Source organism: Venturia canescens, chromosome 5 (assembly GCF_019457755.1).
Source record: "Venturia canescens isolate UGA chromosome 5, ASM1945775v1, whole genome shotgun sequence".
Lineage (NCBI taxonomy): Eukaryota > Metazoa > Arthropoda > Insecta > Hymenoptera > Ichneumonidae > Venturia > Venturia canescens.
Genome location: NC_057425.1, coordinates 1,870,669 through 1,898,143, shown reverse-complemented (window position 1 = coordinate 1,898,143; position 27,475 = coordinate 1,870,669). Strand labels below are relative to the sequence as shown.

At 41.6% G+C, this 27,475-nt stretch overlaps 4 protein-coding genes and 2 long non-coding RNA genes across 8 annotated transcripts; 3 read left to right on the top strand and 3 right to left on the bottom strand.

Annotated features, from left to right (window-relative positions):
- Window positions 1–1,205: 1,205 nt before the first annotated feature.
- Window positions 1,206–6,951, top strand: LOC122411219 (A disintegrin and metalloproteinase with thrombospondin motifs 10-like). Of its 2 annotated transcripts, none has more exons than XM_043419860.1 (14): window positions 1,206–1,361; window positions 1,478–1,535; window positions 2,133–2,290; window positions 2,789–2,878; window positions 3,868–3,961; window positions 4,155–4,296; window positions 4,368–4,494; window positions 4,602–4,756; window positions 4,983–5,008; window positions 5,103–5,229; window positions 5,678–5,815; window positions 5,921–6,056; window positions 6,300–6,437; window positions 6,541–6,951. In XM_043419860.1, exons 1-14 carry the CDS (start codon window positions 1,296–1,298, stop codon window positions 6,577–6,579), a joined length of 1,494 nt encoding a protein of 497 aa, XP_043275795.1. In that variant the 5' UTR covers window positions 1,206–1,295; the 3' UTR covers window positions 6,580–6,951. The 2 variants fall into 2 exon arrangements, with proteins under 2 accessions (XP_043275795.1, XP_043275796.1); XM_043419861.1 differs by having other exon boundaries at window positions 1,207–1,361; window positions 2,142–2,290.
- A 2,712-nt stretch (window positions 6,952–9,663) lies between these two features.
- On the top strand, window positions 9,664–10,665 carry LOC122411538 (uncharacterized). Its single transcript, XR_006261170.1, has 4 exons — window positions 9,664–9,801; window positions 9,916–9,970; window positions 10,051–10,418; window positions 10,524–10,665. It is a non-coding gene; the product is annotated as an uncharacterized lncRNA (long non-coding RNA).
- On the bottom strand, window positions 9,691–10,529 carry LOC122411539 (uncharacterized). The gene is made up of 3 exons (XR_006261171.1): window positions 10,189–10,529; window positions 9,902–9,961; window positions 9,691–9,788 (listed from the first exon to the last, which is right to left on the bottom strand). It is a non-coding gene; the product is annotated as an uncharacterized lncRNA (long non-coding RNA).
- A 683-nt stretch (window positions 10,666–11,348) lies between the features above and the next one.
- On the top strand, window positions 11,349–14,986 carry LOC122410817 (DNA mismatch repair protein PMS1-like). The gene is made up of 8 exons (XM_043419257.1): window positions 11,349–11,467; window positions 11,568–11,843; window positions 11,965–12,132; window positions 12,274–13,698; window positions 13,860–13,983; window positions 14,054–14,392; window positions 14,511–14,677; window positions 14,948–14,986. The coding sequence occupies exons 1-8, from the start codon at window positions 11,417–11,419 to the stop codon at window positions 14,984–14,986; spliced, it is 2,589 nt and encodes an 862-aa protein (XP_043275192.1). The 5' UTR covers window positions 11,349–11,416.
- LOC122411532 (poly(U)-specific endoribonuclease homolog) lies at window positions 14,922–22,046 on the bottom strand. Of its 2 annotated transcripts, XM_043420409.1 has the most exons (7): window positions 21,071–22,046; window positions 18,222–18,332; window positions 17,819–17,932; window positions 17,419–17,556; window positions 16,416–17,322; window positions 15,643–16,072; window positions 14,922–15,325 (listed from the first exon to the last, which is right to left on the bottom strand). In XM_043420409.1, exons 1-7 carry the CDS (start codon window positions 21,123–21,125, stop codon window positions 15,092–15,094), a joined length of 1,989 nt encoding a protein of 662 aa, XP_043276344.1. In that variant the 5' UTR covers window positions 21,126–22,046; the 3' UTR covers window positions 14,922–15,091. The 2 variants fall into 2 exon arrangements, with proteins under 2 accessions (XP_043276344.1, XP_043276345.1); XM_043420410.1 differs by lacking the exon at window positions 17,819–17,932.
- A 141-nt stretch (window positions 22,047–22,187) lies between these two features.
- On the bottom strand, window positions 22,188–27,248 carry LOC122411531 (poly(U)-specific endoribonuclease homolog). The gene is made up of 7 exons (XM_043420408.1): window positions 26,840–27,248; window positions 25,664–25,873; window positions 25,492–25,560; window positions 25,088–25,192; window positions 23,672–24,974; window positions 23,179–23,596; window positions 22,188–23,037 (listed from the first exon to the last, which is right to left on the bottom strand). The coding sequence occupies exons 1-7, from the start codon at window positions 26,904–26,906 to the stop codon at window positions 22,804–22,806; spliced, it is 2,406 nt and encodes an 801-aa protein (XP_043276343.1). The 5' UTR covers window positions 26,907–27,248; the 3' UTR covers window positions 22,188–22,803.
- Window positions 27,249–27,475: the final 227 nt, after the last annotated feature.

The following is a 27,475-nucleotide window of genomic DNA, read 5'->3' as shown; positions in this document are numbered from 1 at the left end:
AAAATCTAAATAAAATTACACCAATTTTTAAAGAAATGACACATTAAATTCTCCTGATTTCTACACCTTTCGAGGCTAATCCAGCTTAGAGGGGTATAATAATAATAAAGAGAAGAGGAAAAAAATATCAACATAAAGACAATGACATAGCGTTTGCTTAGAGAGATGAACAAAGGATGTAATTCACAGTCTCGGTGTGCTTTGTGACTTCCCTGAATTGCCTATTCTATTGTTTCTTCTCCTTTGCTCAACAACGCAGCATATTCAAATGATACAAATAAATTCAAATTCAAAAACAATACATATATATAGAGGAGCTCACACCAACCTCTGAACAAATCGACCCTTGGCCGAAGCGGTGTATATTACCAGTGGCCAGGCTAGACTCACGGACGACACGGAAGTGAGCCTAGCCAAAAAGTTGAAGAAGAAGAAGAAGAAGAGAAGATTGTTTCTCGCAGTACGCTTTAGCGAGGCTAAGCCCGATTGCGTAGCGAGAAAGCAATGCAGAGGACTAGATGCTCCTATACCGGACGAAAGTATCCGTTCTTGAAGGTCGAGTTTGAGCCAAGCTCCTCGAATTGCAAGATGGGGAAATCGGAGGGCTTTACCCGCTCCTGGCAAAAATCCGCCGGTCAGTGCACGAACCTGCACACTGACACCTCTCCTACGTGAGAGAAGAGGATCTAAAAAATCCTAAGTACCGATATTTGGGAATTGAGCACCTCCCGAATATCGAAACGTTTCAGTATTTATCCGAAATATTCGTACAAAAGTCTCTTCTGTATACGGCTTCGGGGTATCTAGCGCCGAGTATGTGTACAATCGTGATGATCATTAAGTACATTTTCCATTCGCACTTGACGATAAGAATACTAAGTGTTTTTCTGCATTGCTCAATAGTTTGTTAGAACAGATGTTGGCCCTGTTTCTAGTTTGTGTTCCAATGAGAATGTTGAAAACAGTTTTTGAAGGAATACGTGTTAAGCGTCCACGAGTTCAATGCTAATTCTCGGGTGGGGGTCGAAACAGCGAACGATCAAAATAGCGAACAGGCATATGCGATATACATGCATATATAGATATACAGAATGCCTGTTCGCTATTTTGATCGTTCGCTGTTTCGACCCCCGCCCCTAATTCTCATCCATCTGCGTATCAGATAAATGAAACTTCAACGACAAATATTACGTTCGAAAATCGACTATAAAAGCGGAGCATCGTACAACTCTCGTTCAATTTGGTGAACGTTCCTCGATATTCACCATTTTTTTTTCAATCATCGACCAACGATCATGTACCTAGCGGAGATTGTTCTTTTGTTCCTGGCCGCTGTAGACCCCTGCCTCTGCAATGAAAAGGTAAAAAGTAATTATTAATGAGCACTATATTTGTTGCTTAAACACTTTGATTTTCTTCCATTTCAAACGTAACGAACGAATAAAGTGAAGATTTTTTATTTCCTCTGTATCTCCAGGTGCCCGACGCCAACGATGATGCTTATTATGAGAACATAGGAAAGAGGCCGGAGACAAGTAAATATGCCAACTTTATCGTTGACCTTTTAACCCTCTCGGACCGTATGTTGCTTCTACGCAACACGTGCTTCCAGGCTCAATAAAACTGCATCGGTCAGTAAGGTCGGGGTTCTAACTGCCTATTTCCATCAAGCAAGGTTAGATTGCATCTTAGATACTCCTAAACCAAGAGATAACTGCTTTAACTCATCGAAATATCAATATGAAGTCGGCGTTTCATGTTGAGTTGGCGTTGTGTGAAAAGGTGCTTTAGTTATCGCAAAAGAAAAGTGGGTATACATTTTTTTTTCGTACTCCAAACGTTATTTCCTTTCAAAGGGGAGCTAATATGATGTATTTAAGGTATTCGGTGCTAGATTCATTCGTAAATTTTCCTGATTCTGCTCCCCAAGAACCTGGTGCTGCGCGCAGCGAACATTCAAAAATTCATATTTCCCAACAAAAAAACCGAAATGTCACAATGGATTCTGAAACTAGAAAGTATAATGAGATAAAATTATGAAGGGAATCATTTTCCGTCAACGTGAAATAGGTCTCGGTCTGAGAGGGTTAATTTTTCGATGGTAATAACCTTGAATCATCTTGTTTATGCGGGCTCCGCAGTAGCACTGATTCAACTAATTAAAGATCAGAGAGTGCAATCGCTGCTCAACCCTGGAGGGGGAGCACTTTTCACAACCTCTACACTGGTCTACTATGGCAGACCGAACGCCGCTAAAATCGGTGGAGTCCAATACGATTTGAGTACGGATGTAAGTTTGCTAAAGAAATTAACGAAATTCATGAAATAAATAACGACGTGAATATTTTTTTTTCTTCATATAACACCAGCCTCTAAAGTTGGATTTTCAATTCGCAATGGGAACGGTGATTCTTGATTAATTCGCAGACACCACACTCACCACACGGTGCAAATTGGCACTTGGACTTTTCAAAACGTTTTCATTTCATCCATGAATGTACGGAATTGATCTTACAACGAGACTTTTTGGGGGTAACATTTCCTTAGTAATCGATTACAATAATTAAAAAAAATTGAAAACTCAAGTTTTATTATAGAAAAATAGCCAAATTGAAGGGAGGAATTTTGAAAACGTGTTTTTTTTTTGAAATTTTCGTGGGTGCAAATTTGCACCAGTGTGGTGTCTACGGTTTTATGAAAATGACGATTAAAATCGTTCGCTTGTAGCATTCGCCTCGACTCGTCATAAGTAAAAAAATTTGTTTCCAATCTACCTTTTTTCACGCAGGCAATGAACAAAGTTGCACGAGTTTTGCAGGATCCTGTGGAATTAGCTTCACTGGTCATCCAGCAGAAGCGAAATCATCAAAAAACAGCGGTACGTCTAAATTCTGATAATATTCTATCTACATTGATCTTTCAAACGGGTGGAGATCAAATGTTGAAATGACTAAAATTTCCAACAGCTAAAATCTCGAGTTTATAAACTTCGAATGATAATATGGAGACAGATAGATTCGACTGGAGCTTTGAATGCCGAAAATAAATAAAGCAGAAACTGCAAGGTTCGAAGAACTGTTACATCGAAAATAGAATGTAACAATCGCTCATAGAACGATCACTGAAATATCGATTTTTCGAAAATTCGACTATCGCTCTTTCGATTCATAAATTACTAGGGTCAGCGATACCGTAAATATTCTCAATTTTTAAAATATAATAACGAAAGACCAAATATACTGAGGTTAAAATACTGAAACACCAAAAAGTCGAACAGTCAAAATAGCGAAACGTTAGAAAGTCGATCGATCAAAATAAAGAAATGCAGTGGAGCTCCAAATACATGAGTCTCACTCGTTTACTTACTCAGACCGGTCATCTCCAATTTTAAACATCGTCATTTTGACTTTCGCCTTTTCGAGTTATCGCTATTCTGCATATCTAAGTTTGATAGGCTCGAAAAATTCACTTTCGATTTTTTGCTACTCTATATATTGGTCTGTCTGTAAAACAATTACTCTCCATTTTTAATTCGAAAATATGAACTTTTGACATTCTGTTGGATGGTCTGTTAAAATTGCATTCGAAATGAAAACTATTGAAATATGTATTTTCGGGTAAATATGAATTCAAAGAAGGAATTTTCGATTAAACACGCAATCTGCTGGATAGTCGATCGGGAATAAGAATTTCGAACTACTTATTTTTCTCCAAACTGATATCACAACTTTTAAAACTTTGAAATATCGACCGTTCTACAATTCAGTTATTGGACATATCGAACCCCACCCTTTCAAACATTAATTCAAAGGATTTCAAATTGCATTCGGTCTTTCATATTATGATGGTAAATGAAATATCCAACAGAGCGTCAGATCAAAACGGGCCGACACGAATAATCCGGTGGACGACGGATCTATGCAGGACGAGAGTCATGAATATTCGCAATTTGCTCAAAAAAGTAAAACGTTGGAACGCTCTGGAGGGGCTGAGTATTTTTTACACGAAGATATTGAAATCGTCGATACTGTGACTAAAATCGTTTTTTTTTTCTATATTTTCACCGAAGTAATTGTTTAGTGTTCGTTTTAGCTTCCAAAAATAAAAAATGACTTTCTCCGAAGAAACGAACGAAAAAACTTTTCTCTTTACAGCGAGTAACACATCGGACACACTGAGAATCGAAGCCGTATCGGATGTTCATCGCAACGCAAAACGAGATACCGAATACAAGAATCACGACACCCTACATGCGAGATTATTGATAGAGCTCGATTCCAATTTCTACCATAACGAGTAAGGATAAACAAATATACTCAAAGTAAAGATCAAACTTTTTTTAACTAAAATTTGCGTGTTTTCTCAAGGACGGAAAGAGAGTTGATACGGACACTGAAATACGTTATGGCTTTCTGGAATGCCGTCGAACTTTCCTTTCGTAGTAATCTGAGACCATCTATCAATTTTTACGTCGTGGCAATCGTCCTAGCAACTGTGAGATGAAAAAACTATTTTTGCACATTCAATTGCTGCATTCGAGTCCTTTCAATTAGACTCTGTCCATTGTCCTCTAAATAAACGTGGATATAAAATAATTCTAGACGCCAGAGGCTACACCACATCTCTTGAATTCCCGAATCCCGAATAGTGAACAGCTTGATAATGAGCAATCGGTTGAAAACACAGAGGATCATTGGTTTAAAGCAAAAGACCAAATTCCGATGGATACGTACGACATCGCTGTGACGATGACCAAGTACGTATGACGAACGCGCTCACCCGACGAGATAAAAATGAATCGATCGAAAGTAAATTGATTCGTTTTTATTTCGATACAGCGTAGCAAAATTTGCTTTTCGATATTCGTAGCTATACCTTCTCCGCACTAACAATGACGAGATGTCGACCGATCCATGCTTTTAGACAAAAATATTTCACTTGTAACACTACTACAACTTGAAATTTTCTTAAACATTTTGTAGACGGATCCTGGGGGAAGATTCGCTTGGTAAGGAATTGCTTTTTCCATTGACTAGACACTGATCCCCAAAATTTCAAATTTCATTTACAAATTGTGTCGTGTTGAATTCAATAATTTTCAGGTGTCGCAAGAATCGGTTCCGTATGCGGGAGTTCTCTGAAAAAGGATTCGAAGCCTGCGGTTGCTATCTTTACTGACAATGCTGATTTCACTGGTATTCACGCGGGGATACACGAATTAGGCCACGTGTGAGTATCTTGAACAAAGTCAAATTATTAAGTTTCACAACCAAATATTCTTCAGCCTCGACTTTGAGCTTTATTTGCGAGGCTAAAATGTATCGACGCAATGTTTTTCATTGAATCCGTTGACGAAATGAGCAGTAGAGGAACTTCACTGCTGCAAAAATAGAATTTCGTTAAGAACAGCGTGTACTAAATATTTTCGAGTGATCAATAAAACGCATGCCATCGAAATAATTTCAACATACAACTAACAAAAATATTATCAAAAGGCTCAAGTTTTCTTCAGATTCCGAAAACATTGTGTTCGTCGCAACCAACAGAAAAATTGGCTTGTTCATCATTGCACCATCTCCTTATTTTACATTAATTTGAATAGCGCTATATTCGGATAGCGAAAACCGTTAAAAATGTTTTTACAATAGTTAACTCTATCGAATGTTTCAATTTATAGATTCGGCCTGACACATGAGAGCAACGAAAAGTGTAGGATTTTCCAGACAGGTTACATCATGGACGCAAGCTCCACTCCTACGGAATTTTCGTCGAAATTCTCGATATGCTCATACGACCAACTTTCTTCACGGTGGAGGTGAGACTTTCTTCTAAACAATAGAGTTCCATTCGACAACGAAAATGAAAATGATGTACCACAAGGTGGTGTGTAGTGCTATAAATTTCGTTTTTTCCGTTGTAGAGAGGGAAAGTTCGCTTGTTTGTATAGAGCACCGGAGACGACATCGGCTATGCCACACTTGGTGCCTGGAAAAATGATGAGTTTAGAACAACAGTGTCAAGGACAGAAACATAAAGAAGCATGTAGCTACGGCTTGGTAATCATTACACATAAAAAACTTTTAATATCCGACTGGCAATGAAACGATAAAATATATTGAGTTTAACGATTAAGTATAATTGATATATATCAACGGTGAATTTTTCCATTTTTTTTTCAATCGTGTATTAATCTCACTCGAAAAAGTTAATACTTTTTAACATATCATTGGAGTTTCGTTGCCTCGAATACTGTTGCAGTAAGCAATCCTCGTGAATTTTTATGTTTGTTCGATTATCAGGACGAAATCTGCGTTCGACTCAGATGTTTGAATGAAAGGGTTGAAACGGAGTGGGGAACTTCTGAGAGCTGTAAAAGGCTCAGCTATAGCGCAGCACTAGGCACTCCCTGCGGATCCCAAAACGACGGGAAACAACGGGTAAGTACGATCCATTGCATTATCCATTTTGTGAAACTCGTCCAGAAGCCCAGTATTCTGATATCAGTTGTTTCAAGTAATGCCCGTTTTTCTTTTCTTTTAGTTCTGTTATATGAACCGCTGCATCGAGTTCGACAACTGATCGCTCCAACAGGACCATAATTAATCAGCCTCTATTATCTTCAACAGTTCTATATCTATTAGTATTAGTAGCTCCGTTGGTCAAACACCAGTGTTTGACTAAGCTTAAAATTCTTACTCAGTTTACTTAGTTTGAATAGAATTAAAATAAAATTAAAGCCGACGACGAAGGAGCACCGGGTTAGGCCAACATTACGCGGTTGGCTGACCGCCAACCGTGCACCGTCTTGCGGGTCAACCGCTCACCTCTGAGCGCCGGATTTGGCAAAGTGTGCGCTGGACACACGCGTTAGACTTCGTTGACATCGGTATGAGAGTATTTGTATCCGCATCGTTGTGTGTATCATTGAATAAAATTAATTGGCAATCTCAAGTTTTTTTTTTAATATCATGCCCTGCAAGCTGCCACTTTCCGCGCAGTCAATACTAACCAGGGGATTTCGTAGAAAAATTCGAATGACTCGAACTTGAAAGTCTGCCGTATTAGTCTTCGAATACATTTCGACCGATCGTTCGACCTTTACGGACACGAAGAATTTGTTTTTTTTCTCCGTTAAATAAGAAGGCTATCACGGCGAAACTTTTATAGCAAAAATTACTATGTTTTTATATTAACGTCGGACCATATCGATAATATTATAATAATAATCGCTACAGAATGTGTCAAATAATGCAAAAGTTTGAGAAACCATTACCACAGTCCATATAGTAAATAACGCGCTGTAATATATCAAAAATGAACACCGAGCGAATTTTGAATAAAAACATAGTAAAAATAATGAAATGATTTGATGAAAATTTAGGAGATAACATAGCATCTGTTTCTCTGTGCTATACGAAAAATTGCATAGTTTCGTATTTTCCTTTCAACCGCACTGAATTTTGCTTAATAACATAGCAAAATTCATGCGCCTACCAATTATATGAGGCGTTGCTGCGAGTATAAACATGAAAATTAACTAGTGGCACATAGTAAAATTTCAGGCAATCGCTTCGTTCATAAGCGGACATTGTCAAGTAAATCTTTGTCGAAAAGAAAATTCACTTCTTTTCGGACGGTGCCACTCAACATTACAAAAATTTTCGACATTTCACCAATTTGTCCAGTCCAATTCACCAATTTTCAACATTTCACCAAAAACACGAGTGACATTCGGATATCGATACGTCGTTCGATGTAAGAATGTCACAGACCTACATTTTGCCTGTCGTACATAGTAAAATTTGAGAGAACTGCTTTCGGCATCAAAATTACTATATGTACTTTGGTGAAATGTACTAGAATGGCGATATAGAAAAGCGTTGCTACAAATCATAGCGCATTTTTCTATGTATTGTAACGGGACAGCCTTACCCCCTGGCACGATTTCTGGTTTGACAGAAGTCTGTCAGAGGGCTACGGACGGAGCGCTCTCTCGTCAGCGGAGCACCGCCCGTACGACAATAAGGCTTCCAACCTTTCCTTCATCCTCCTCCTTATTCCTACCAAAATTGTACAGAAACAAAGTTATAATGAATCCTATCATTCATCGATAACGAGAAGATTGTTTCGGACTCGGCCGTCGAACCTGGAAGAAGGTTGACGTGTTTCCGTGTTCCCACGGAAACTAATGAAAGGCTCCGTGTATTTTTAAATTTTACTCGAACAAGTGACAAAAGTGACAGTGCATAATAATATCAGTTAATTAAATTAAATAAAAAATAAACGAAATAATTAAATTCTCATTGACTCCTCAAAACATCAAGAATTATAAAATGGAACCATTAGAGACAACCGGCCAGTCCCAATGATTGAGCAATGAGCATTCCAACGATTAAACCAAAAATTAATAAAAACTAAAATAAATTACATATCAAAATTATAAAATCTAAATAAAATTACACCAATTTTTAAAGAAATGACACATTAAATTCTCCTGATTTCTACACCTTTCGAGGCTAATCCAGCTTAGAGGGGTATAATAATAATAAAGAGAAGAGGAAAAAAATATCAACATAAAGACAATGACATAGCGTTTGCTTAGAGAGATGAACAAAGGATGTAATTCACAGTCTCGGTGTGCTTTGTGACTTCCCTGAATTGCCTATTCTATTGTTTCTTCTCCTTTGCTCAACAACGCAGCATATTCAAATGATACAAATAAATTCAAATTCAAAAACAATACATATATATAGAGGAGCTCACACCAACCTCTGAACAAATCGACCCTTGGCCGAAGCGGTGTATATTACCAGTGGCCAGGCTAGACTCACGGACGACACGGAAGTGAGCCTAGCCAAAAAGTTGAAGAAGAAGAAGAAGAAGAGAAGATTGTTTCTCGCAGTACGCTTTAGCGAGGCTAAGCCCGATTGCGTAGCGAGAAAGCAATGCAGAGGACTAGATGCTCCTATACCGGACGAAAGTATCCGTTCTTGAAGGTCGAGTTTGAGCCAAGCTCCTCGAATTGCAAGATGGGGAAATCGGAGGGCTTTACCCGCTCCTGGCAAAAATCCGCCGGTCAGTGCACGAACCTGCACACTGACACCTCTCCTACGTGAGAGAAGAGGATCTAAAAAATCCTAAGTACCGATATTTGGGAATTGAGCACCTCCCGAATATCGAAACGTTTCAGTATTTATCCGAAATATTCGTACAAAAGTCTCTTCTGTATACGGCTTCGGGGTATCTAGCGCCGAGTATGTGTACAATCGTGATGATCATTAAGTACATTTTCCATTCGCACTTGACGATAAGAATACTAAGTGTTTTTCTGCATTGCTCAATAGTTTGTTAGAACAGATGTTGGCCCTGTTTCTAGTTTGTGTTCCAATGAGAATGTTGAAAACAGTTTTTGAAGGAATACGTGTTAAGCGTCCACGAGTTCAATGCTAATTCTCGGGTGGGGGTCGAAACAGCGAATGATCGAAATAGCGAACAGGCATATGCGATATACATGCATATATAGATATACAGAATGCCTGTTCGCTATTTTGATCGTTCGCTGTTTCGACCCCCGCCCCTAATTCTCATCCATCTGCGTATCAGATAAATGAAACTTCAACGATAAATATTACGTTCGAAAATCGACTATAAAAGCGGAGCATCGTACAACTCTCGTTCAATTTGGTGAACGTTCCTCGATATTCACCATTTTTTTTTCAATCATCGACCAACGACATGTACCCGGCGGGTATTATTCTGTTTTTTCTGGCCGTTGGACACCCTTGCTTCTGCAATGGAAAGGTAAAAAAGTTATCGGTGAGCAACCAATCGATGATAGTAAAAACTTTGTGTTTTTATTCCGCATTTCGAATGAAAGAAAGAAAAGTTGAATTTTTCTTACCATTGTATCTGCAGGCGCCCGTGGCCGACGATCCTATTTTACAGCACTTTCGATTGGACCCTGGAACAAGTAAATACGCCGTCATCGTTATTAACATTTCGATATTTAATGGGAATAACGATGAATCTTTTCGTTCGATTGTATTTTAGAGTACCAAGTATTGGGAGAGGATTTCATCCAACATTTGCGTACGAGTTCATTATCAGAGCACTCTAGTAGCCCTCAACAGAAAGCACTAAGTATTCAAATTGATAATCAGAGATTGAACTTTGTGCTCAACCCTTCACCTGGAATACTATTCACGCCCTCGACGGCGGTCTACTACGGCCGACCGAACTCTTCTAAATCCGGTGGAGTCGAATACGTTCGAAGTGTAGACGAAGTGTAGATTTGGTGTACCGTTGGATATCAGATGAGTGAAGATGAAGATGGATCGATTATGGAGGTATGTCGCCCATATAGAATTTCCGCAGCACCAGGTACTCCTTGTGAACACAAAGATGGCGGAAAAGAAGGGGTAAGTACGGTCTACCGCCGTTATCCATTTTTATTGAACTCGTCAAAAAGTTGAAAATTCAAATATCAGTTATTTCCTCCAATGCACGTTTTTCTCCTCTTGTAGTTCTGTTTCTTCAACGAGTGCACGCGTTTCGCATAATAAAACATCGGGAAGACCTGGATCAACCGGACTTCATCATCTGTAACAGTTTTATGTTTTATGTCTGCGCGGTTGTATCAGAGCGTGATGGTCAAACACCAAAATTTGACTGTCAATGAGCTTGAAACTGTTATTTTTATAGAAACGAAAAATATATCAACAGCATGAGACTCTGTGGACGATTTTGAAAAATTATGATTTATATTGTGACATTATGAAATGAAAAAAAAATTCAACTAATATTACTCAGTTGGGTGACCGTTCAACCATGCACCGTCCGCCCGGCGAGCGATCTGTCGCCGCGGTCCGTCATCCACTGAGCGCCGATTTTATTTGTATCTGCTTTGTTGTGTGTTATTGAATAAAATTAATTGATAATGCGAAGTTTATTTTCAATATCACGCCCTGCGACCCGCTACTTCCCGCACAGATAATATTATTTACAGAATTTAATTTACGAGAACTCACATTCTTAATGTCGAAGTTTAATTATTTTAAAAAACGAAGTTCGGAGTTGAAATTTTTCGAAGCGCGATTTGTGCGATTGAAAAAAAAAACTTCAAACTTATTGCGGTGTCGAGATATCCAGTGAACGTCCTACGCTGTTTGGTCTGTTATTTTCCTCCATCTCGCTCCGCCCCCCATGTTGTGCATCGTTGCGTGAAATCGAAGAAAAAGTCGTAAACAAACGTCCTCCGCGAGTGTGTTGTTTGTATTGCTCGAGTTCTTTGAAATTTAGAAAATTCAACGCAAAACTCCACAGCGATACACAAACGCATGAAGCAGTCGTTGTCGCCGGGTCGTCAGTGCCACCGAGTCCGGAGTTTTATGATAAAAGTTTCGAAGCATTTTGCTTGATGGCGGACTACAAAAAATCTCTGAGCCTCGAAAATGTTCTGCTAGAATTGGTGAGATTTTTCGTCTTTTGACTCCTGATGAAATATTTTCTTGTTTATATTCACTTTTCGAGGAGGGCGTAACACGTTCGTTTTTTATATTCTTCAAAAGCTCTTGAATTCTCTGCACTCCGAGGCAACTGCCATAGCTGTGAGAATTGACAAGCATGAAAAAAAAATGACGGTGATCGACAATGGTTGTGGAATTCCAAAAAACGATTTGATTCTTCTCGCTGAGGGTAGAACGAAACACGAAAATTCTCCGAGCTCCAAGACGAGCGAGGGAAAATATTTCCGTTCTGGAAAGAGCTTGATTCAAATTCGTAACGTTTCCTTTGTTCTCGTGATCATGTCGAAAAAACGGGATTCTCCGGATACGTATGGAAAGGTGAAGATAATTATTTTCTTAATTAAAATCCAATTTGACGTGAAATTGAAATGTGAATTTGAAAAAATTGTTGAATTTTTCTGAGATCGAACGGAAACGCGAATACATATTTTCCATTCAGTTTTTCAAACAGGCTCGAGATCCCGAACTCAGAAAATTGGAAAATCGACCATCTTGTGGAACAACCGTTACGGTTTATCCGTCAACCGAATTTTTTCAATGGAACGATGACATCGACGTCTCTCGAATTCGCTACGTTATCGGTTATCTTGCCCTCGTAAATACGCAGGTAACTGTCATCGTATATGCACCACAATTTTACTTTTAAACACGTTCCACTTTTTTGATAAGTTGAAAAAAGACGATTCGGGTCGTTTGCGTGCGGGAGACGAACTGGAAAGTACCAAGACAATTTTTTTTCTCGCATCAGGTATCATTTTCTGTTCGCGAAGACAAAAGCCAGAGCATTATTCTAAGAATCGGAAAAAATCAAAAAAGGAGAAAATTGTTGAGTATCCTGTGCGAGCGTTCACTGACAAACGGTCAAGTGAAACGTGTCAAGGCGACGATTTCTCGTCGTATCAACATCGAAATATATTGGGGAGTAGAGTGTACTTCGAAAAAGATTCACCAAATTTTTTTGAATCTGCGGGCCGTGAACTGTCCTGCTTTGCAAGAACGCTTGATAAAAATCGTCGCGAGTACGTGGCCCGGAAAATTTGATAATGTTCGTACGGAAAAAATATTTTTTTTACTCTACATTTACTCACCGGAGACAGAGTACGAATTGACATCGAAAAGGGACGAATCAGTCGTGAAGTTTCATGAAATGCCTACAATGGTACGTGCCGTTGAACACTTTTTTGCTGAACGTGAACTCGCCGAGAAAGACTGGAGTCACGGAGCCCCCAGTTCTTCACTGAGCCTCCGCCCCATTGGTCGAATCAGCAGGCTCGGAAAAAAACGATCGTTCTTCACGAGTTTGCCTAGAAAGTATTTCCCCTACAAACGTAACGGCAGGAAAATACACTTGAACAAGTTTTTATGGAAAGAATGCGTATCCAAATTCATAAAGGAACAGAATTTCGAGGTCACGCAAATCGTTTCCGAGAGAAAAAACGCCAACAAAGTCGGCGTTTTCGATTCACGGACGAGTCATGCGAGCCCAGAATCGAATGTGTCAGAAAAAATGGAGTCGAGGACGAGCCAGTTGTCACTTGCAAAAACGAAAATAAAACTGAAAGAATCGACTCCGACTTTCGACGTTTTTAATGGAGAAAATATTTCCTTTACACCGAATCATAATTCTGAAAATTTTCGTACGAAGTATTCAGAAAAAGAAAAACCCGAAAATCAATTGGTTCGGCGACAAGAAAGCGAATGTTTGCCAATCTCACAAAATAAAAATCGTCCACTAAACTTCACAGTTCTGAACAAAAGTTATGAAAACCACGATATTTCGTGGATAAGCCAAAGATGCGCTGAAAAATCACAAAAAATTTCAAAAACGAGCCAAACGGAAGTCGAAAAAACGCCTGACATGACACTGGCAGATCTTGACATCGATGATCTTTCTACTTGGAGCAATTGGACTTACCATTCGTTAAGGAAAGCGGAGGGATCAACGTCGGGCAAATTAATAATACAGAAACGATTCAATTTTTTGCCCGTTCACTTACACGCTCTCCTCCCACACGGAAAAATCAAATTGACCGACAGCAGAGATCCCATTGGTAGCTTCCAAATTCCACGTCATTTTCATGTCAATCTTCGCCGGCAGGGTCGCGAAGTACGAGCTTGTACGAAACGTGCCTTCGAGTTCAGGCTCAAGTTACAATCGTTGAAATCGATGGAGGTGCAGTAGCCGATTTTTTAAGTGAATGAATTTGAAATTTCCATGAAAAATTTAAAGTTAACAATCCATTAAATTAGGATTCAAATTCAATGAAATTTTACAAAATTGAGAGTGAGCTAAAGGTGAAAATATGCTGAAAGAGTAATTCCAGTACGTTGCAGGTTTTGAGTCAAGTGAATCGAGAATTTATCGTAGCATTAACGGAACAGGATGACAAAAAATTGCTCGTAATAATCGATCAACACGCGATGCACGAGAGGATTCGTTACGAAAATCTTTTGAAAGGTATTTGAAAGCTGATTCGTTTCTTATTAGTAGTTGCATGTGAAATGATATTGAACGATTTTATCCACAGCGTACAAAGAGAACTCGAGAAACGAGCAATTCATATCGAACGTTTTGCGACGTCCCATAATAATTTCTGACTTTTCACCAAGAGACTGCGAGTTGCTGTCGATGAGTCGGAACCTTTTGACGCGATTCGGTCTGAACTTATCGAAACGAGGCGAAGAAACGTTGTCGATTCACGCAGTACCTCGGTGTTTCTCGAAAAGATCGTTCGGTTGTGACAACACGAGGCTCGAAATTTCTGTGAGAAAGTTACTACGAGAAGTGGTCGAAGATCTTGTCACCGGTGGGTCGAAGCTTTTGCCTTCCACGATTCGCGAGGCCATCGCGAGCGAAGCCTGTCACGGTAATTTGATGATGAACCTTCCGGTTTATTTACATAAAGCGATTTTGGTGCGAAGGCCCCGAATAAAAATTCGGGTTTTTCAAACTTCCTCAACGAATATAAATCATTTAATTTGAAGGTTCGATCAAATTCGGCGATCCTCTAACACCGGAGCAATGCAACGTTCTTGTCTCATGCTGGAAAGATACGGATGCGCCGAATCGTTGCGCTCACGGCCGACCTTCCGTAATTCCTTTGCTGGAACTTGCGACGAACGAAAACAACATAAATGGCTTTGATTTCAAGGTAAGAGAATGAAAAACTGAGAAGCGAGGATATTTGAATTTTCCATTGAACGCAACGGAACGAAGCAACTTCGAGGACGAATCACAAGATTTGAGGCATTAATTGATCGAACGATTGATGAAATGGAGCGTTCAAAATTCACTTTTCTTCATAGCCACACTCGAGGGATTATAATTTTGCTCATTCCGGGGCATCGATTCCAGCAAAATTTCAATTATCCAAGTAAATAATCCATTTTTTCGTATAACTTGCAAACGAGTATTGTTCCAGTGTCACAGCTACACAAATTTGACTCTGACAAGAGATTAGCTTACAATACTAACGATAATACAGGTGGATAAAGACGAAAAAAACGTTACACAATTGCCCAAAGACAAATTCTTCGAGGATTCGAAGATCGCGATAAAATTAGGTTCAAATTTCCGGATAAGCGGAAACGAGGATGTCCTTGCCGAAATAATTGACCCGATTTGCTATTATGACGAACTCGGTTCCGCCAACAGTTACGGGGCACGGGTTGTTCGGACGAGTGAAAAAGCACAAGGTGTAAAGTGCCATTTCCAACTCGGGCGATGTTCCCACGAATATCGTCGTCACCGGTTGTACGATGTCGTTCAGACTCAAGCGCATTTTCACGATCGCACCAAGCTGTAAGAACGCAAAGTTTCAATCATAATTAACCCTGGAAAAACGAAAATTGTGTTTTGTCTCTTTCAACTAAAATCTGTCAAGTTTCAGCCGAACGTTCCGCTCAAGAATGAAATAACAGACTGTTGAACAGGTATCAAAACCCGGAAATGGAAGCGATGTTTTAACTGTCGCTTAAAATTGAAGTAATTACCAATTTGCGACGGAGCGATTTGATTTTGAATTCATTCGATTGGTCGAACAGTTCGAAGTTGCTTGAAAAATGGGCTTTTCCAGAGAGCGAGGAACATAAAAAAAAAAATCGATTTTACACTCACGTCTCCGAGAGTACTTTGTTTGATGTAGCCAAGATAATTGGCCTTCTTGGCTGCTTCCTGTTTCGCGAAGTAGATCCAATTGTGGAGTCCAATTATTTCCTTGTCGAATTGTTCAGCGAGGAATACCGTTTCGAATCCGGAACTGGATGCATCCCCGTCGATTCTTTTGAACTGTGAGAACCAAATGCGCCGCAGTGCATCTTTGAATTCGTACTCGTCGTTCGGAATGTATCCTTTCTCAGCGAGGAACTTCATCGTGCTCAGCATTGTTTCAGTTTTCACAAACTCTTCGAGCAATTCGTTCTCTTCTCTGCGTTCCTCGCCCGTCACTTCTTCTTTCTTCCTTACGTCGAGCTCGTAGTTGTCATGGAGTGCGAGGACGGCTTTTATCGTAGGTAGTTCGTAGGCCTCGTCTTTCACGACCATAAGTCTGCAAACATAGAATTTTATGAATTTTTCGTCGTCGTCCGAGCAGTTGGTCGCCAAATTAAGAAAAGTAAGAGTAAAAATTCGAGCATGCTTGGATAATTAGAAAATCTCTGTTGATTGATTTTTCAAGAAATGACGACTCGCTCGCGCGTCAGAGCACAATTCCATCACGAATCGAATCGAAAGTGAAGAATTTCAAATAATTGTTAATTCCACCCTCGAAACATGAATTGCGACGATTCAACGAGGTCAGTTGCACAATAAAAAAATTCGTCGACAACATTGAACGTAAACTTTTCATCAATGCGATGAATACTCGACGGGAGGAAGATTGAGAAGCTCACGGTTCAGGAGCGTCATCGGTGACGCTGTCATCCGTTTTCTGTCCCTGAGGATTGAGGCTGATGAATTTGAAAGCGTTATTTTTTTCCTTGCCGGAGAGCTCTTCAGAGACTTTTTTCAAGTCGGCGTTGGTGATGATGAATCCGAGAGGACTCGGGTTGTTTTGGGCGATGGCATCCTGGGGGTCGGCGGGTTTGGAGGGCGGGGCAGGTGCGGCGTTGTCGTTGGAAGCGGCGGCAGGAGTTTCGCCGGGATTGGCAGCGGCTGCGGGGGGTGCGGGAGCCGGGGGAGCCGGTGCAGCTACCGGGGCAGCTGCAGCTGCCGGCGTTGCGTTCGGGTCGGTTGCGGGTGCGGTTCCGTTGTTGTAATAATTGTTGTAGGTGATTTCGGTGTGGCTGACGGGCCCGGCGACCGCGGGGACGTTGCCGGAGCCGTGACTTCCGCTGTGTCCGTAAATTCCACCGGGCAGAATCCTGTTGACCGCTGCGTTAACGCCGGCGCTGACGCCGGCGAAGACGAAGGCTTCTTTGGCCAGTTGCCCGATTCCTGGTCGGCCGCCGCCGGCTTGTTGCACCAGAATCGTTTGGGGCGCGTGACCCACCGGGGGATTGTAACCGGCCCCGGGATTCGAGCTGTACGAGTGCCCGTAGGAAGGGTTGTAGGGATTGTAAGGCTGGTTGTAAGCCGGAGGACTGATGTGCGAGGGACTGTACGGCGTGCCGTGGGCGCTGTACGGCGGTGGCGCTGCGCCGTGCGACGGGCTGTAGGGCGGCGGTGCTCCGTACGGATGGTGGCCTCCGACGGACGGGTTGTAGCCCTGATTCGCCGGAGGATTATACCCCGACTGATATTGATTTCCGTTCGTTTGTCCGTACGCGGGATTCTGGGCTGGCTGGCGATTGTAGCCTCCTGGAAATTTCAATTCCGGGGTTTGACGTCTCCTCGAATTATATGCTCGAACGAACTGCTCGTCGATATTTCGATATTCATTTCACCATCCCTTACCGGAAGGTTGATAACCGGATTGAACGTTAGTGGCGCTCGTCTTCGAAGCTACGTCCGGCGCTGACGGTTTCGTTCCGACCCCTCCGGGCTGCTGCTTCGCCGGGACGTTCCAACCGATCTTATCCGGGCTCGATCCCCCTGTCGAGTTAAGACATTAGTCCGACGCTTTGATTTATTGCTTTGGTAAAAAAAAAATCGATCGATGAGAAATGAGGCGTTTGGTGCTTCCGAATTTTCAGCTAATTCTGTCTACGGAACTGACGTTCGAATTTCACCAGCGGTTCCGATCTCGGGAATAATCGTAAAGACGCTGAAATCCGTCATCGAGGGGAATTCATTTCTAGCCATTTTTACGAGCGGAATTATGAAATTGTTGAGAAGCGGCTTGATTCACTCTCACCTTGTTTATTTAGCGGACCGGTATTTCCGCCTACCTTTGGTCTGGGCTCGTTACCGGCACCTGTCAATTTGGCCGCCCAGTCTCTGTATTCTTGTCCTTTTTGGGCTTGACTCGCTTCGAGAGGGGTACGACGAAAGGGAATAAACGAATGAATGAAAACGAGCTGGTAAACATACTTGTGCTTATTTTTTATAGCGATTAACGACACCAATAATGCTGGTTATTTTCAAACAAGTTGTTGGCAGATTCGAGAACGTGAGGAAGGCTTGAAATTTTTCGCTATTTTTATCGATTCCCATTGAAACTCATCGACCTCGAGACTGAATGGAATCCGCTTCCGTGTGCGATTCAATGATCGTGAGAATTCTTTAAGTATGTACAAAATGACCTTGAGGCACGATACCTTGTTGGGTTTGCGGCTGCCTCGGCTTCGACGTGCCTCTTGACGAGGAACCGCGACTTCCGCCGCTTCCTCTCTTGATACTCGTGCTGAAAGATCTTCGGGCATCGACACCTGCAACGTCAAAATCGTGAGAACAACGATAATCAGCTCAGCGATTAGCTGTGGTAAAATCGATCGGAAAATATTCATTTCAATGGCAAGCTCACAGACTCGAATAATTAAAACACTTCCGAGAATTTTCATTGTTCCGAAAAAGACCGTCGAAGTGGTTCGTTGTTCATGAGAACTCAATACGACTCGAAAAGGTTAGTTGGAATAAAACTCATGGAATTTATGAATATTCGAGCGAGGTTCTTGGAAAAGTTCCTCCAGGGGGCTCTCATTCGGTCAATTTTTTATGGACTCTCTTGAAAAACTGTCCGGTCAATTCTAACCCAGATAGATATTTTGCGCTAGAATTACAGCAATAACACGGCACGAAATTGAATTTTGAAACACAAATATGGTATCTTTTGCCGCCGCATAAAGCTTTATTATGACGGCACGGTATTGCGTTTAATACCGTAAAAAGAATCACAATACGCCGACACGACGTGCCAATTCGTAATAGCAACAGAACGACAACAGAACAGCACGCTGTGCCGTTGTATTAACCGAATAAGCGTGGGTAATGTAACAGCAACGAAACGGCAATAGAACAGCACGTTGTGCTGCTGTATTGCCAGCAAAAGAACAGCACATCGTGCTGCTGTATTGCCAGCAACAGAACGGCAAAAATAATTTTAACAAATTGAAAAAAAGCGGCCGTTCCGAGGGAGACTCGATCCCGGGACCTTCGGAGTCCTAGTCTGATGCGCTATCCACTACGCTACTAGATGTCTTATAGTTTAGAAACAACAAAACTTCTATATAAATCTTGGTTCACAATTTACATATAAATTTTGTTAGTATGTAAGTACAATATGCTGATAACGGAGTACATACGGCACTAGATTCGAACTCCGAAACTCCCGGGGTCGAATCTCGCTCAGAGCGAACGATTATTTTTTTTCGATTTATCTACATTATTTTGGCTGGCAATCCAGCAGCAGGCAGTGGTATCGCCAGTGTGAAGGCGATACGAATAGAATACCAAAAATAATTTGAATAAATCGAAAAAAGCTATTCCTCCGTGATTTATATAAGAGTTTCGATGTTATTAAAATATAAGACGTTTAGTAACGTAGTGGATAGCGCATCAGACTAGGACTCCGAAGGTCCCGGGATCGAGTCTCCCTCGGAACGGCCGCTTTTTTTCAATTTGTTAAAATTATTTTTGCCGTTCTGTTGCTGGCAATACAGCAGCACGATGTGCTGTTCTTTTGCTGGCAATACAGCAGCACAATGTGCTGTTCTGTTGCTGGCAATACAGCAGCACGATGTGCTGTTCTATTGCTGTTCTGTTGCTGTTACATTACTCACACTATTCGGCAATGCAACAGCACGGCCTGCTGTTCTGTTGCCGTTCTGTTGTTGTAACGCATGCACGCGTATTGCCGACATCTTGTTAATATTATTTTTCACAATTGTGCTGCCAAATTTACCAACGTGCCGTTAGTTTGCAGCTCAACTCGGAAGCAAAATATGCAATATTTACGTCATGCTATTCCGAATCGTAACGTCGTGTTGCTGTAGTTATTCTGTTTCTAATTTTTTCACAGCACGTTTGTCTATCTGGGAAGGTGACAAAAAAATCGAAATAAACTTATTCCCATCGAAAATCTCAATCGAATCAATCTACATTCTGTCAACGTCATTTTGTCAGGGATTCTACGCTTCGTAGACACTTTTGTTCTAGAAAGCGAGAGAAAGTTTGACTTTTTACAAAGTCCATTTTTTGTCATATTTTTTATTCGCTGCTAGTTTCATTTCCGCGTGCACGAAGTTTCCCTCCATCGACGCGTGACGTCCATTAATTCGATAACGAGGTTCGATTATTCGATAATTGAATGGTGGACGAATGATTTCTGGAAGGGTCCTCGCGCCGAATGCACGCACTCGGCCGGACACGTTCAAACCCATTTTTCGTATGCATGTACACACAACGGCAGTATCTTCCACGAAGCTCTCTCTCTCTCACTCGGTTTTCAATTGCGTTAGATGACGAGAAGTGAATAATACACTTTACGTTATATTCGTACGTCTCGTTAAGTCGTGTAAAACGGTGTCCAATTTACTTAACAACGATACACGAGCGTGATAGCTTTAAAAGCGTATCATTCAACTCTTCACAAAGCTATTTTTCTTGTGTATTGATATATACACGCCCTACAACGAAGAATTATGGAAAAATTGTCTCGACTATTCTCGTCCACAATATCGAAGTGACAGGTGAATATATTTGCATAAGTTTCACACGAGCAGGACGATCGAAATTCTCACAGAAAATATATATCACTTCACCCGGTATACTAAATTGCGAAAGTAAAATCACTTGTTCATCGAAGCACGTACAAAAAATTCGACAAATTTATTCCGTTTCTTCGTGCAAAGTTATTGCAAATCGGGCCTCGATGGGCCAGTGTCCTTAATTCGAATTCAAAGCTTCAATAAAATTTACTTTTATCGATGATATCAAGAAATTACAGCAGGATACACTCACTCAAAGATGAAAATCATTTGTATTGAATTTTCACGAGCTACTTATTCGGTGGCCATTCAAGAACAGCGAACCTCGTCATCGATCGTTCGATTTTTTTCAATAAATTTTATCCCGATTTATTCGTCCGATCCGTTCAAAGATTTTATTATTAACGAGGTTAATTATCAACGATAATTTATTTGTAATCGATTAGTTGACGCAGCCTTACAAGAATCAATCAAAACAAGTAGACAAAGAACGACGAGGAATCTCGAAAACTCCATCGCGTCTGATTTTCACGTTCAGTGTACGCAACTCTCGGTCTTCCTTATTCGTTGTAGCTCTGGGCTCACGCTCGCAGACAAACTGACCAGAGTCGAAGCAAACAGTGCCAGCGAGCCACTGCGGTCATCCTTCCACGCTCCTTCTCTCTTTTCAACGCAAATCATGTGCACCTCTCCCACCTTTTCTTCTCACTCGGGTTTTCTCTTTTCGACGACACGCGCATCGAAGTAGTACAGTAACGAATTCGTCGAACCGATCCACGCGGCTTGTGCTTAGTCATATTCTCATCTGTCGTAACGCTGACGAATCGCCTCTGGAGACTTATTTCTTTGTAAATTTTTATTAGTGAATCTTACTGACTATTATTTTTTGCTACAATTTCGTTCTTTCAGCAATTGACTGTTTTATAAATTTTATTAGCGTAAGCAACTTTAGCGTGTTCGAACACAATTCTTTCCTCAATGCCGCTTTTAATATTTTGCCAGATTTTTTTCTTGGCGGGGGCGACTGGAACGCGTTCTCGAGTTTTCCACTGCATCCTGTTGTTTTTTCTTCTAGCGAATCGTAATAAAAATTTTTTTACGACGAACTCCCAAACCAGTTGGATCGGTAGCTTCACTACAATTTTCGAACTTCAACTTCCAACTTGCAGCTCGCACACGTTTTTTCGAATTTTCATAGAATAACTGGGACGAATTGATTTACGAGATTTGCCGAAAAGAAATTAGCCTCAACGACCAACAACTCGCGTTCTGGAATATCTCGAAATCGTTTGTCTCCCCGGTTTTCGAATGACGATCGACGATCGACTGTCGTTACAAAATAGCCGATCGAAAGGAACGATGAATCATGAAATACAAAAACAGCAGAAAAAGCGCTAGTCTGATCGCATTGACGTTCCCGTGTAATTTGTAAATAAACGCAAGTACTGATTTTATCACTAATTCATGCGGGTTTCCTCCGCGTCCCACGCTCGCCGGGGCTCTCGTTTCATATTCGAATACTCGTGTCGTTCAACGACGCAGTTTCTTGTTATTCGAGAAACATCGTTTTGCGCTCAATTTACTTTTTTCTCTTTATTTAAATCATCAGCGTATCAACGTTTCTTACAAAATAATATCGATAAATTTCGTACAAAATCATTCCATCGTTCCACGTTTACGTGAACAATCGTATTTTATGATTTTCCGGCACGTTTCTGGGAAAGAGAAACACGATTTATTTCCGCCCAGAAGCATAAAACGGTCAAAAAATGAATAACGTTCTTTCCTCATTTTTTTCCAAGGTCAAACTCAACTTTGGATCTTTGGTTAAACCTCGAGGGTACGTTGCACCGATGAGCAGAGGTAGAAGGGACAACTACGAATTGCAAAGAGCGGTGAAGAAAATGAAGTCGAAATGAGGGGCGTGATTTGAACGCGAATTGCGCAACGATCGAGCGACAATGAATCCACGAGTGATGCCTCGATTCGTGCGGACTTCCGGTTTCATTCGTTATCGCGCAAATCTCTACTCTTTTGTTTCATTTGTTTTCATGACAGCTAAGTTGACGCGTATATCTACAATGTGTAGAATTTTCGTGAGATAATTATTGAAATTTCATAACAATGAAAAAACTTGTTAATCATTTCCTACTTTCGCCTTATTTTTCAGTGCTGAAGTTTTGGTTTTATGAGACTAAAAGAACATGAGGCCGAGATCCATCACGTCTTTGCCAAAGTAACGAAAAGAGTGCGTGTAAATGTTGAACTTCGTTCCGTTGAGCGACACCGAGCAGAAATCGTTCGGCCTTGCGTAGTAGCAAACAGTGTACAGGGCCATTTCCAATTCGGGTGGAGTGCCGACCAACATCGTTGTGTTTGCTTTCGGAACGTCGTCGATTTTGAAGTTTATCTTCACAAGCGTTGCTTTCTGAAAGGGGAAAAACAGAAGTAAAATCGTGTATGAACGGAGTTAAGGTTTTCGGAGAAAGGAAGATCAGAAAATTCTCATTAATCGGTACAGTTAATAAGAGCCACGAAAAATTAAAGTTTCCCGTGGAATTTTACTCACGTCGCCCAAATCGACTTTGTCGACGTAGCTCATGTAATTGATTTTTCGCAGCCATTCTCGAGAATCAAAGTAGATCCAATTTTGAGCACCAATCACACTCGGCCCAGGATATTTTTCGGCTAAGAAAATTCTCTCGAAACCGCAAGTCGCGCCGTTCACTTTGCTCAGCCAAATATGGCGGAGGGTATCTTTCCACTCGAAATCATCGGACTCGACGTAGCCCTTGTTCGACAACCATTTCATCGCTGTTGTCATTATGTTTGTGTTTAATAGAGTATCGAGAAACACGTTTTCCTGACGGCGCTTGTCCGAATTTGAAATTTCCTTTGTTTCTGAATCGTATTCGTAGTTGTCGTACATTTCACGAACCGCTTGGATCGTTGGCAGAGCGTAAGCTTCGTCACGTACGTTGAGGAGCCTGGAAAACGTCACAATTGAAATAATTTAAGATTTTCCTTGAAAATTTCTTCTTTGAGTATTCTTAAGTTCTTACCGTTGAGGAGCTTCGTCAGTGACATTCGGATTGACCGATCGTTTTTGTAGATTCATCCGAACATATTGGTTGGCTTTGATCTCATCTTTGGCGAAGAGACTTTCGGTAAGATTCCACAATTCCTCGTTAGAAATGAAATAAACGAATTCCGGAGCTGGGGGAGCGGTCTCATTGTTCGTGTTATTCGTACGAGCGACCGAAGGGGTTCCGGACTGGGGAGCAGGATTGTTGGAATTTAGTGGGTTGCTCGGAGTGCCAGTTTGGCCGGGATTCTGCGTACCCGAAGTGGGGTTAGCGCCAGGATGAGGAAAACTAGGATTGGGGTGTCCATCGGTGACTGTTGAGGGATTGGAGCTGGGGGAGCCGGTCGGTGAGCCAGAATTGGGGTTTCCACTTGGGAAACTGGGAAGGGAAGTTCCAGCGGAGTTTCCGGGTGTAGCGGAGGCCGCGGGCTGGCCTTGAGCGGGTATTCCGTTCGCACCGGGGTTCGGGGTGCCATATTGATTGTAAATAACGGTGTTGGTGACCGTGGAGGTCGTAGAGGCTGCGGCAGGTTGGGCGGCCGGTTGTGAAGAGGAATAACCGTCGTGATGATGATGGGGAGCGCCGTTAATGATCCTGTTGACGCCGGCGTTGACGGTGGAGTAAACGAGAGCCTCTTTGAAGAGTTGACCGAGGCCACGACCGCTGTCCTGGCTTTGTTGGTTTGGAAGAACGACGACAGTTTGTCCGGGAACGTAAGGCTGTCCCATCGGGACAGGGCCACCGCCGTAGGCCGGTTGGTGCCCGTACATGGGCTGTCCTGCTGGATTTTGTGGAGTGCCGATCGGTGGAGCGTTGTAATGATTGTGGACGATGGTAGGTGGCGGCGAGTATCCACCATGAGGCTGCATCGGGGAAGAACCAACGGAAGGATAATGCTGCGGAGCTCCGATTGGCTGATGAGGAGCGTTGTTCCCGAAACCGATGTGGGGCGCGGATGGCATCGGCATTCCTTGGGGGTGTGCACTAGGATATGGCGCATTTGGATGTGGATACGTATTCGGATGGGGCGCTGAGACGACGTTGGGATGCGCTATGGGACCGGCGGGATGCGTTGGCGGATAAGGGGCTGACGTCAGTGGTCCTGATCCCGGCTTCCCTTGACTCGGGTATGATGGATTGTACGGCGAACTCGGGAATCCCGTTCCGTGAGGCTGGCTCGGAATGTGCGGGGCACTTGGAATCGAACCTTGAGGATTCGCCGATGGATTCGCCCACGGCGGGTAACTGCCGCTTGGATTCGGTGAACCATTAGTTGGAGCTGGAAAACAAATTCAAATCTTACGTAATCGTGAATTTCTAAAATTGAATAAAACGATTTAAAAGGTATGGGCAGCTAAAAAATCCTACGAAAACTCCATCTTAATCGTTTACCTCCGCTCTGTACGTGTCCTGCATTTACTTTCTGTACCGGGGAGTCGTACGGTGCCGAAGGTTGATGAGGCGCAGACTGTGGTTTCTTATCATTCGATCCTGAGCCTGCAGGCAACATCGTCTTTCCAATTACTTTCAAACGGTTCCAGTGTTTCATCATTTTTTCAAATTGAATGCGTAATAAATTCAAGTTTCGTTGTTTTTCAAATACTCCAACACTGCATCGATAACCGTTGCAGAATATTTGTCCTTGACATAATGAATTCTTGATAACGAGTAATCGATTATATTCATTCATAAAACTTTCATCGCAACCGTTTTTAAGCCGCGATTGCGGAACCGAAAAAAATCTACAAACATAAAATCGAAACTCAAATTACGCACGAAGTGGGATTCGAACAAACCTGGCCGAGGTCGACCACCGCCTTCCGCATTAATGAGTATGTGACTGCTGTCTTTTCCACTGGTTGAACCTGAAATTCCCAAAAATAGTAATTTTGCTAATTCCTATAAAAAATCAAGAGATCTCCTAATTTTCGTGTTGCAAACTATTGAAAATCGGTTTTAACGAATCACCTGGATTGTGGGGTGTATGAGGCTGTGGAAAACTCGTTCCGGACGACGTTGGTTGTCTCGGCGGCACGTGAGCTGGAGGTTTGGGCACGTAAACCGGCGTTTTCGGTATGTAAACAGGTTGCCTTGGAGAGGAGACTCGACCGGTATTTCTTCCGGAGCCTGACGACCTCGATCGTCCACCGCTGCTGAATCGTCTCGCCTCAATCGAAGCTGTGAAAAATATAGTAAATCGAAATGATCATGAGTCAACATTGAAAGTGAATAAACAGGAAAAATGAGTGATAAAATGACGAAAATTTCGTTTTATCATCACTCAACTTAATCTCCTAAGTTTTAATTCGTAAACAGAGACTCGAGTGTCCTGACCCGTCCACTTTTTTGCTTTGAGCTTCGAAGAAATAAGGAAATTGAACGACCACATCGTCGACATCTTCAAATGACTTGTGTCGTGACGTAATTATGGGTTATTCGATTGGGTGAAAAACATTTCCGTACGATTAGACCCGGAACACGAACACTGACTGCGAGCGATAACAGGATGAAAATTTTTGAAGAGCTCGTGAAAATTCAACAATTTTGAATCGACAAATGTGGCCATTCTCTCCGATTTTTTTTCATTACTTTCAATTCGGAACCAGAAATGAAGAGATTTCACCTCCGTCGGTTTTCTATTTCCTTTGCTTGGACAAAATCACCTGAAATAATCGGTAGAACGTTCCTCGAAGTAAAAACAAAAATTTGCAATCATTCGAAAACTCGGTAAATGTTGCTTCGAATACGAATCATCTACGACGCTGAAGTTTGCAACGTTGGAGTTCAACGAAATTAACGAAAATGACATTTGTAATACCTCAAATTTTTATTTCACCAAGGTGCAGGTTGAACAACTACGAATTGCGAATTCGGCAGGGAACGAAATTGGAGAATTACTGGAATTATTGGAGGGTTTTTTTATATCATTTCGTTGGGCTCCAACGTTGCAAACTTCAGCGTCATAATCATCCGATGTAGAATACAATCAAAGAAATAATACATTTTGGTGTTTCAACATAAAAATATTACACGAAAAGCACGAAATTTATGAATTTTCGAAAATAATTTATCAACAAGCCCACGTTTTTCAGAATACCAAAGTTATTTTTATCCATGAAGAAGAAAAGGGAAAAATCAACTCACCAAAATTGATAGCCAATAACGTAATTAACAGGAAAGACGCACATGCGAGTCTCCTCGAAGTAATCATCGTAGGAGAACGATTGGAAACACTTTTCACCAAGCACGAACGAGAGAAAAGTTGCAACTGACGGGAACGAGTCGTCTCTGCTTAATTTTATATGAATTCCTTCGTTCCCTCAAATTCTTCGAATCGTCTTGTCCCACGCTCTTTCCTTTAGCTCTCGTAGTTGCCTTATCTCCGAACCTTTACTCGAACTGCTTTATTATTTTTGTTGGAGTTTCCGTTTCGATATTCCGACACATTGAAAGCTTCGTTGTGTCTCGTTGTGGATAGATCGGTGAATAAAAATTGAACTCCAACACTGAGAGCGAATCTTCGAAGTGACCCCTCGGTGTTCAGTGTTATCGCACGATATAACCGATCGACCGAAGCCCCGAGAACGTAATACGCGTTATTAATACGTTAAACTGAGAATCGTAATCGACAATGAGAACACGAGCGTGTCGAATATTATATTTGTGAGGAGGAGAATACTTTTTTTTCTCCACCCACAACGATATCGTTTAAGAAACTCTACCTCGAGCTCGACGAGTAAACAGCTCGCATATTTTAATAATATGAGTAAAACGACGGAA

Bases quoted from the DNA above. Each gene is read 5' to 3' on its own strand.
- LOC122411531 (XM_043420408.1), bottom strand. From the start codon at position 26,906: ATGATTACTTCGAGGAGACTCGCATGTGCGTCTTTCCTGTTAATTACG. The intron at 25,561-25,663 runs GTGATTCGTTAA...TGGGAATTTCAG, and splicing joins TCATACACCCCACAATCCAG to GTTCAACCAGTGGAAAAGAC. The intron at 24,975-25,087 runs GTAAACGATTAA...TTTGTTTTCCAG, and splicing joins AGGACACGTACAGAGCGGAG to CTCCAACTAATGGTTCACCG.
- LOC122411219 (XM_043419860.1), top strand. From the start codon at position 1,296: ATGTACCTAGCGGAGATTGTTCTTTTGTTCCTGGCCGCTGTAGACCCC. The intron at 4,495-4,601 runs GTGAGATGAAAA...AAATAATTCTAG, and splicing joins TGGCAATCGTCCTAGCAACT to ACGCCAGAGGCTACACCACA. The intron at 6,057-6,299 runs GTAATCATTACA...TTCGATTATCAG, and splicing joins AAGCATGTAGCTACGGCTTG to GACGAAATCTGCGTTCGACT.
- LOC122411532 (XM_043420409.1), bottom strand. From the start codon at position 21,125: ATGGAGTTTTCGAGATTCCTCGTCGTTCTTTGTCTACTTGTTTTGATT. The intron at 18,333-21,070 runs GTAAGGCTGCGT...TTGACGTTGCAG, and splicing joins ACTTGTTTTGATTGATTCTT to GTGTCGATGCCCGAAGATCT. The intron at 16,073-16,415 runs GTGAGCTTCTCA...CTATGTTTGCAG, and splicing joins ACCGATGACGCTCCTGAACC to ACTTATGGTCGTGAAAGACG.
- LOC122410817 (XM_043419257.1), top strand. From the start codon at position 11,417: ATGGCGGACTACAAAAAATCTCTGAGCCTCGAAAATGTTCTGCTAGAA. The intron at 11,468-11,567 runs GTGAGATTTTTC...ATTCTTCAAAAG, and splicing joins AAAATGTTCTGCTAGAATTG to CTCTTGAATTCTCTGCACTC. The intron at 14,678-14,947 runs GTAAGAGAATGA...GTATTGTTCCAG, and splicing joins TAAATGGCTTTGATTTCAAG to TGTCACAGCTACACAAATTT.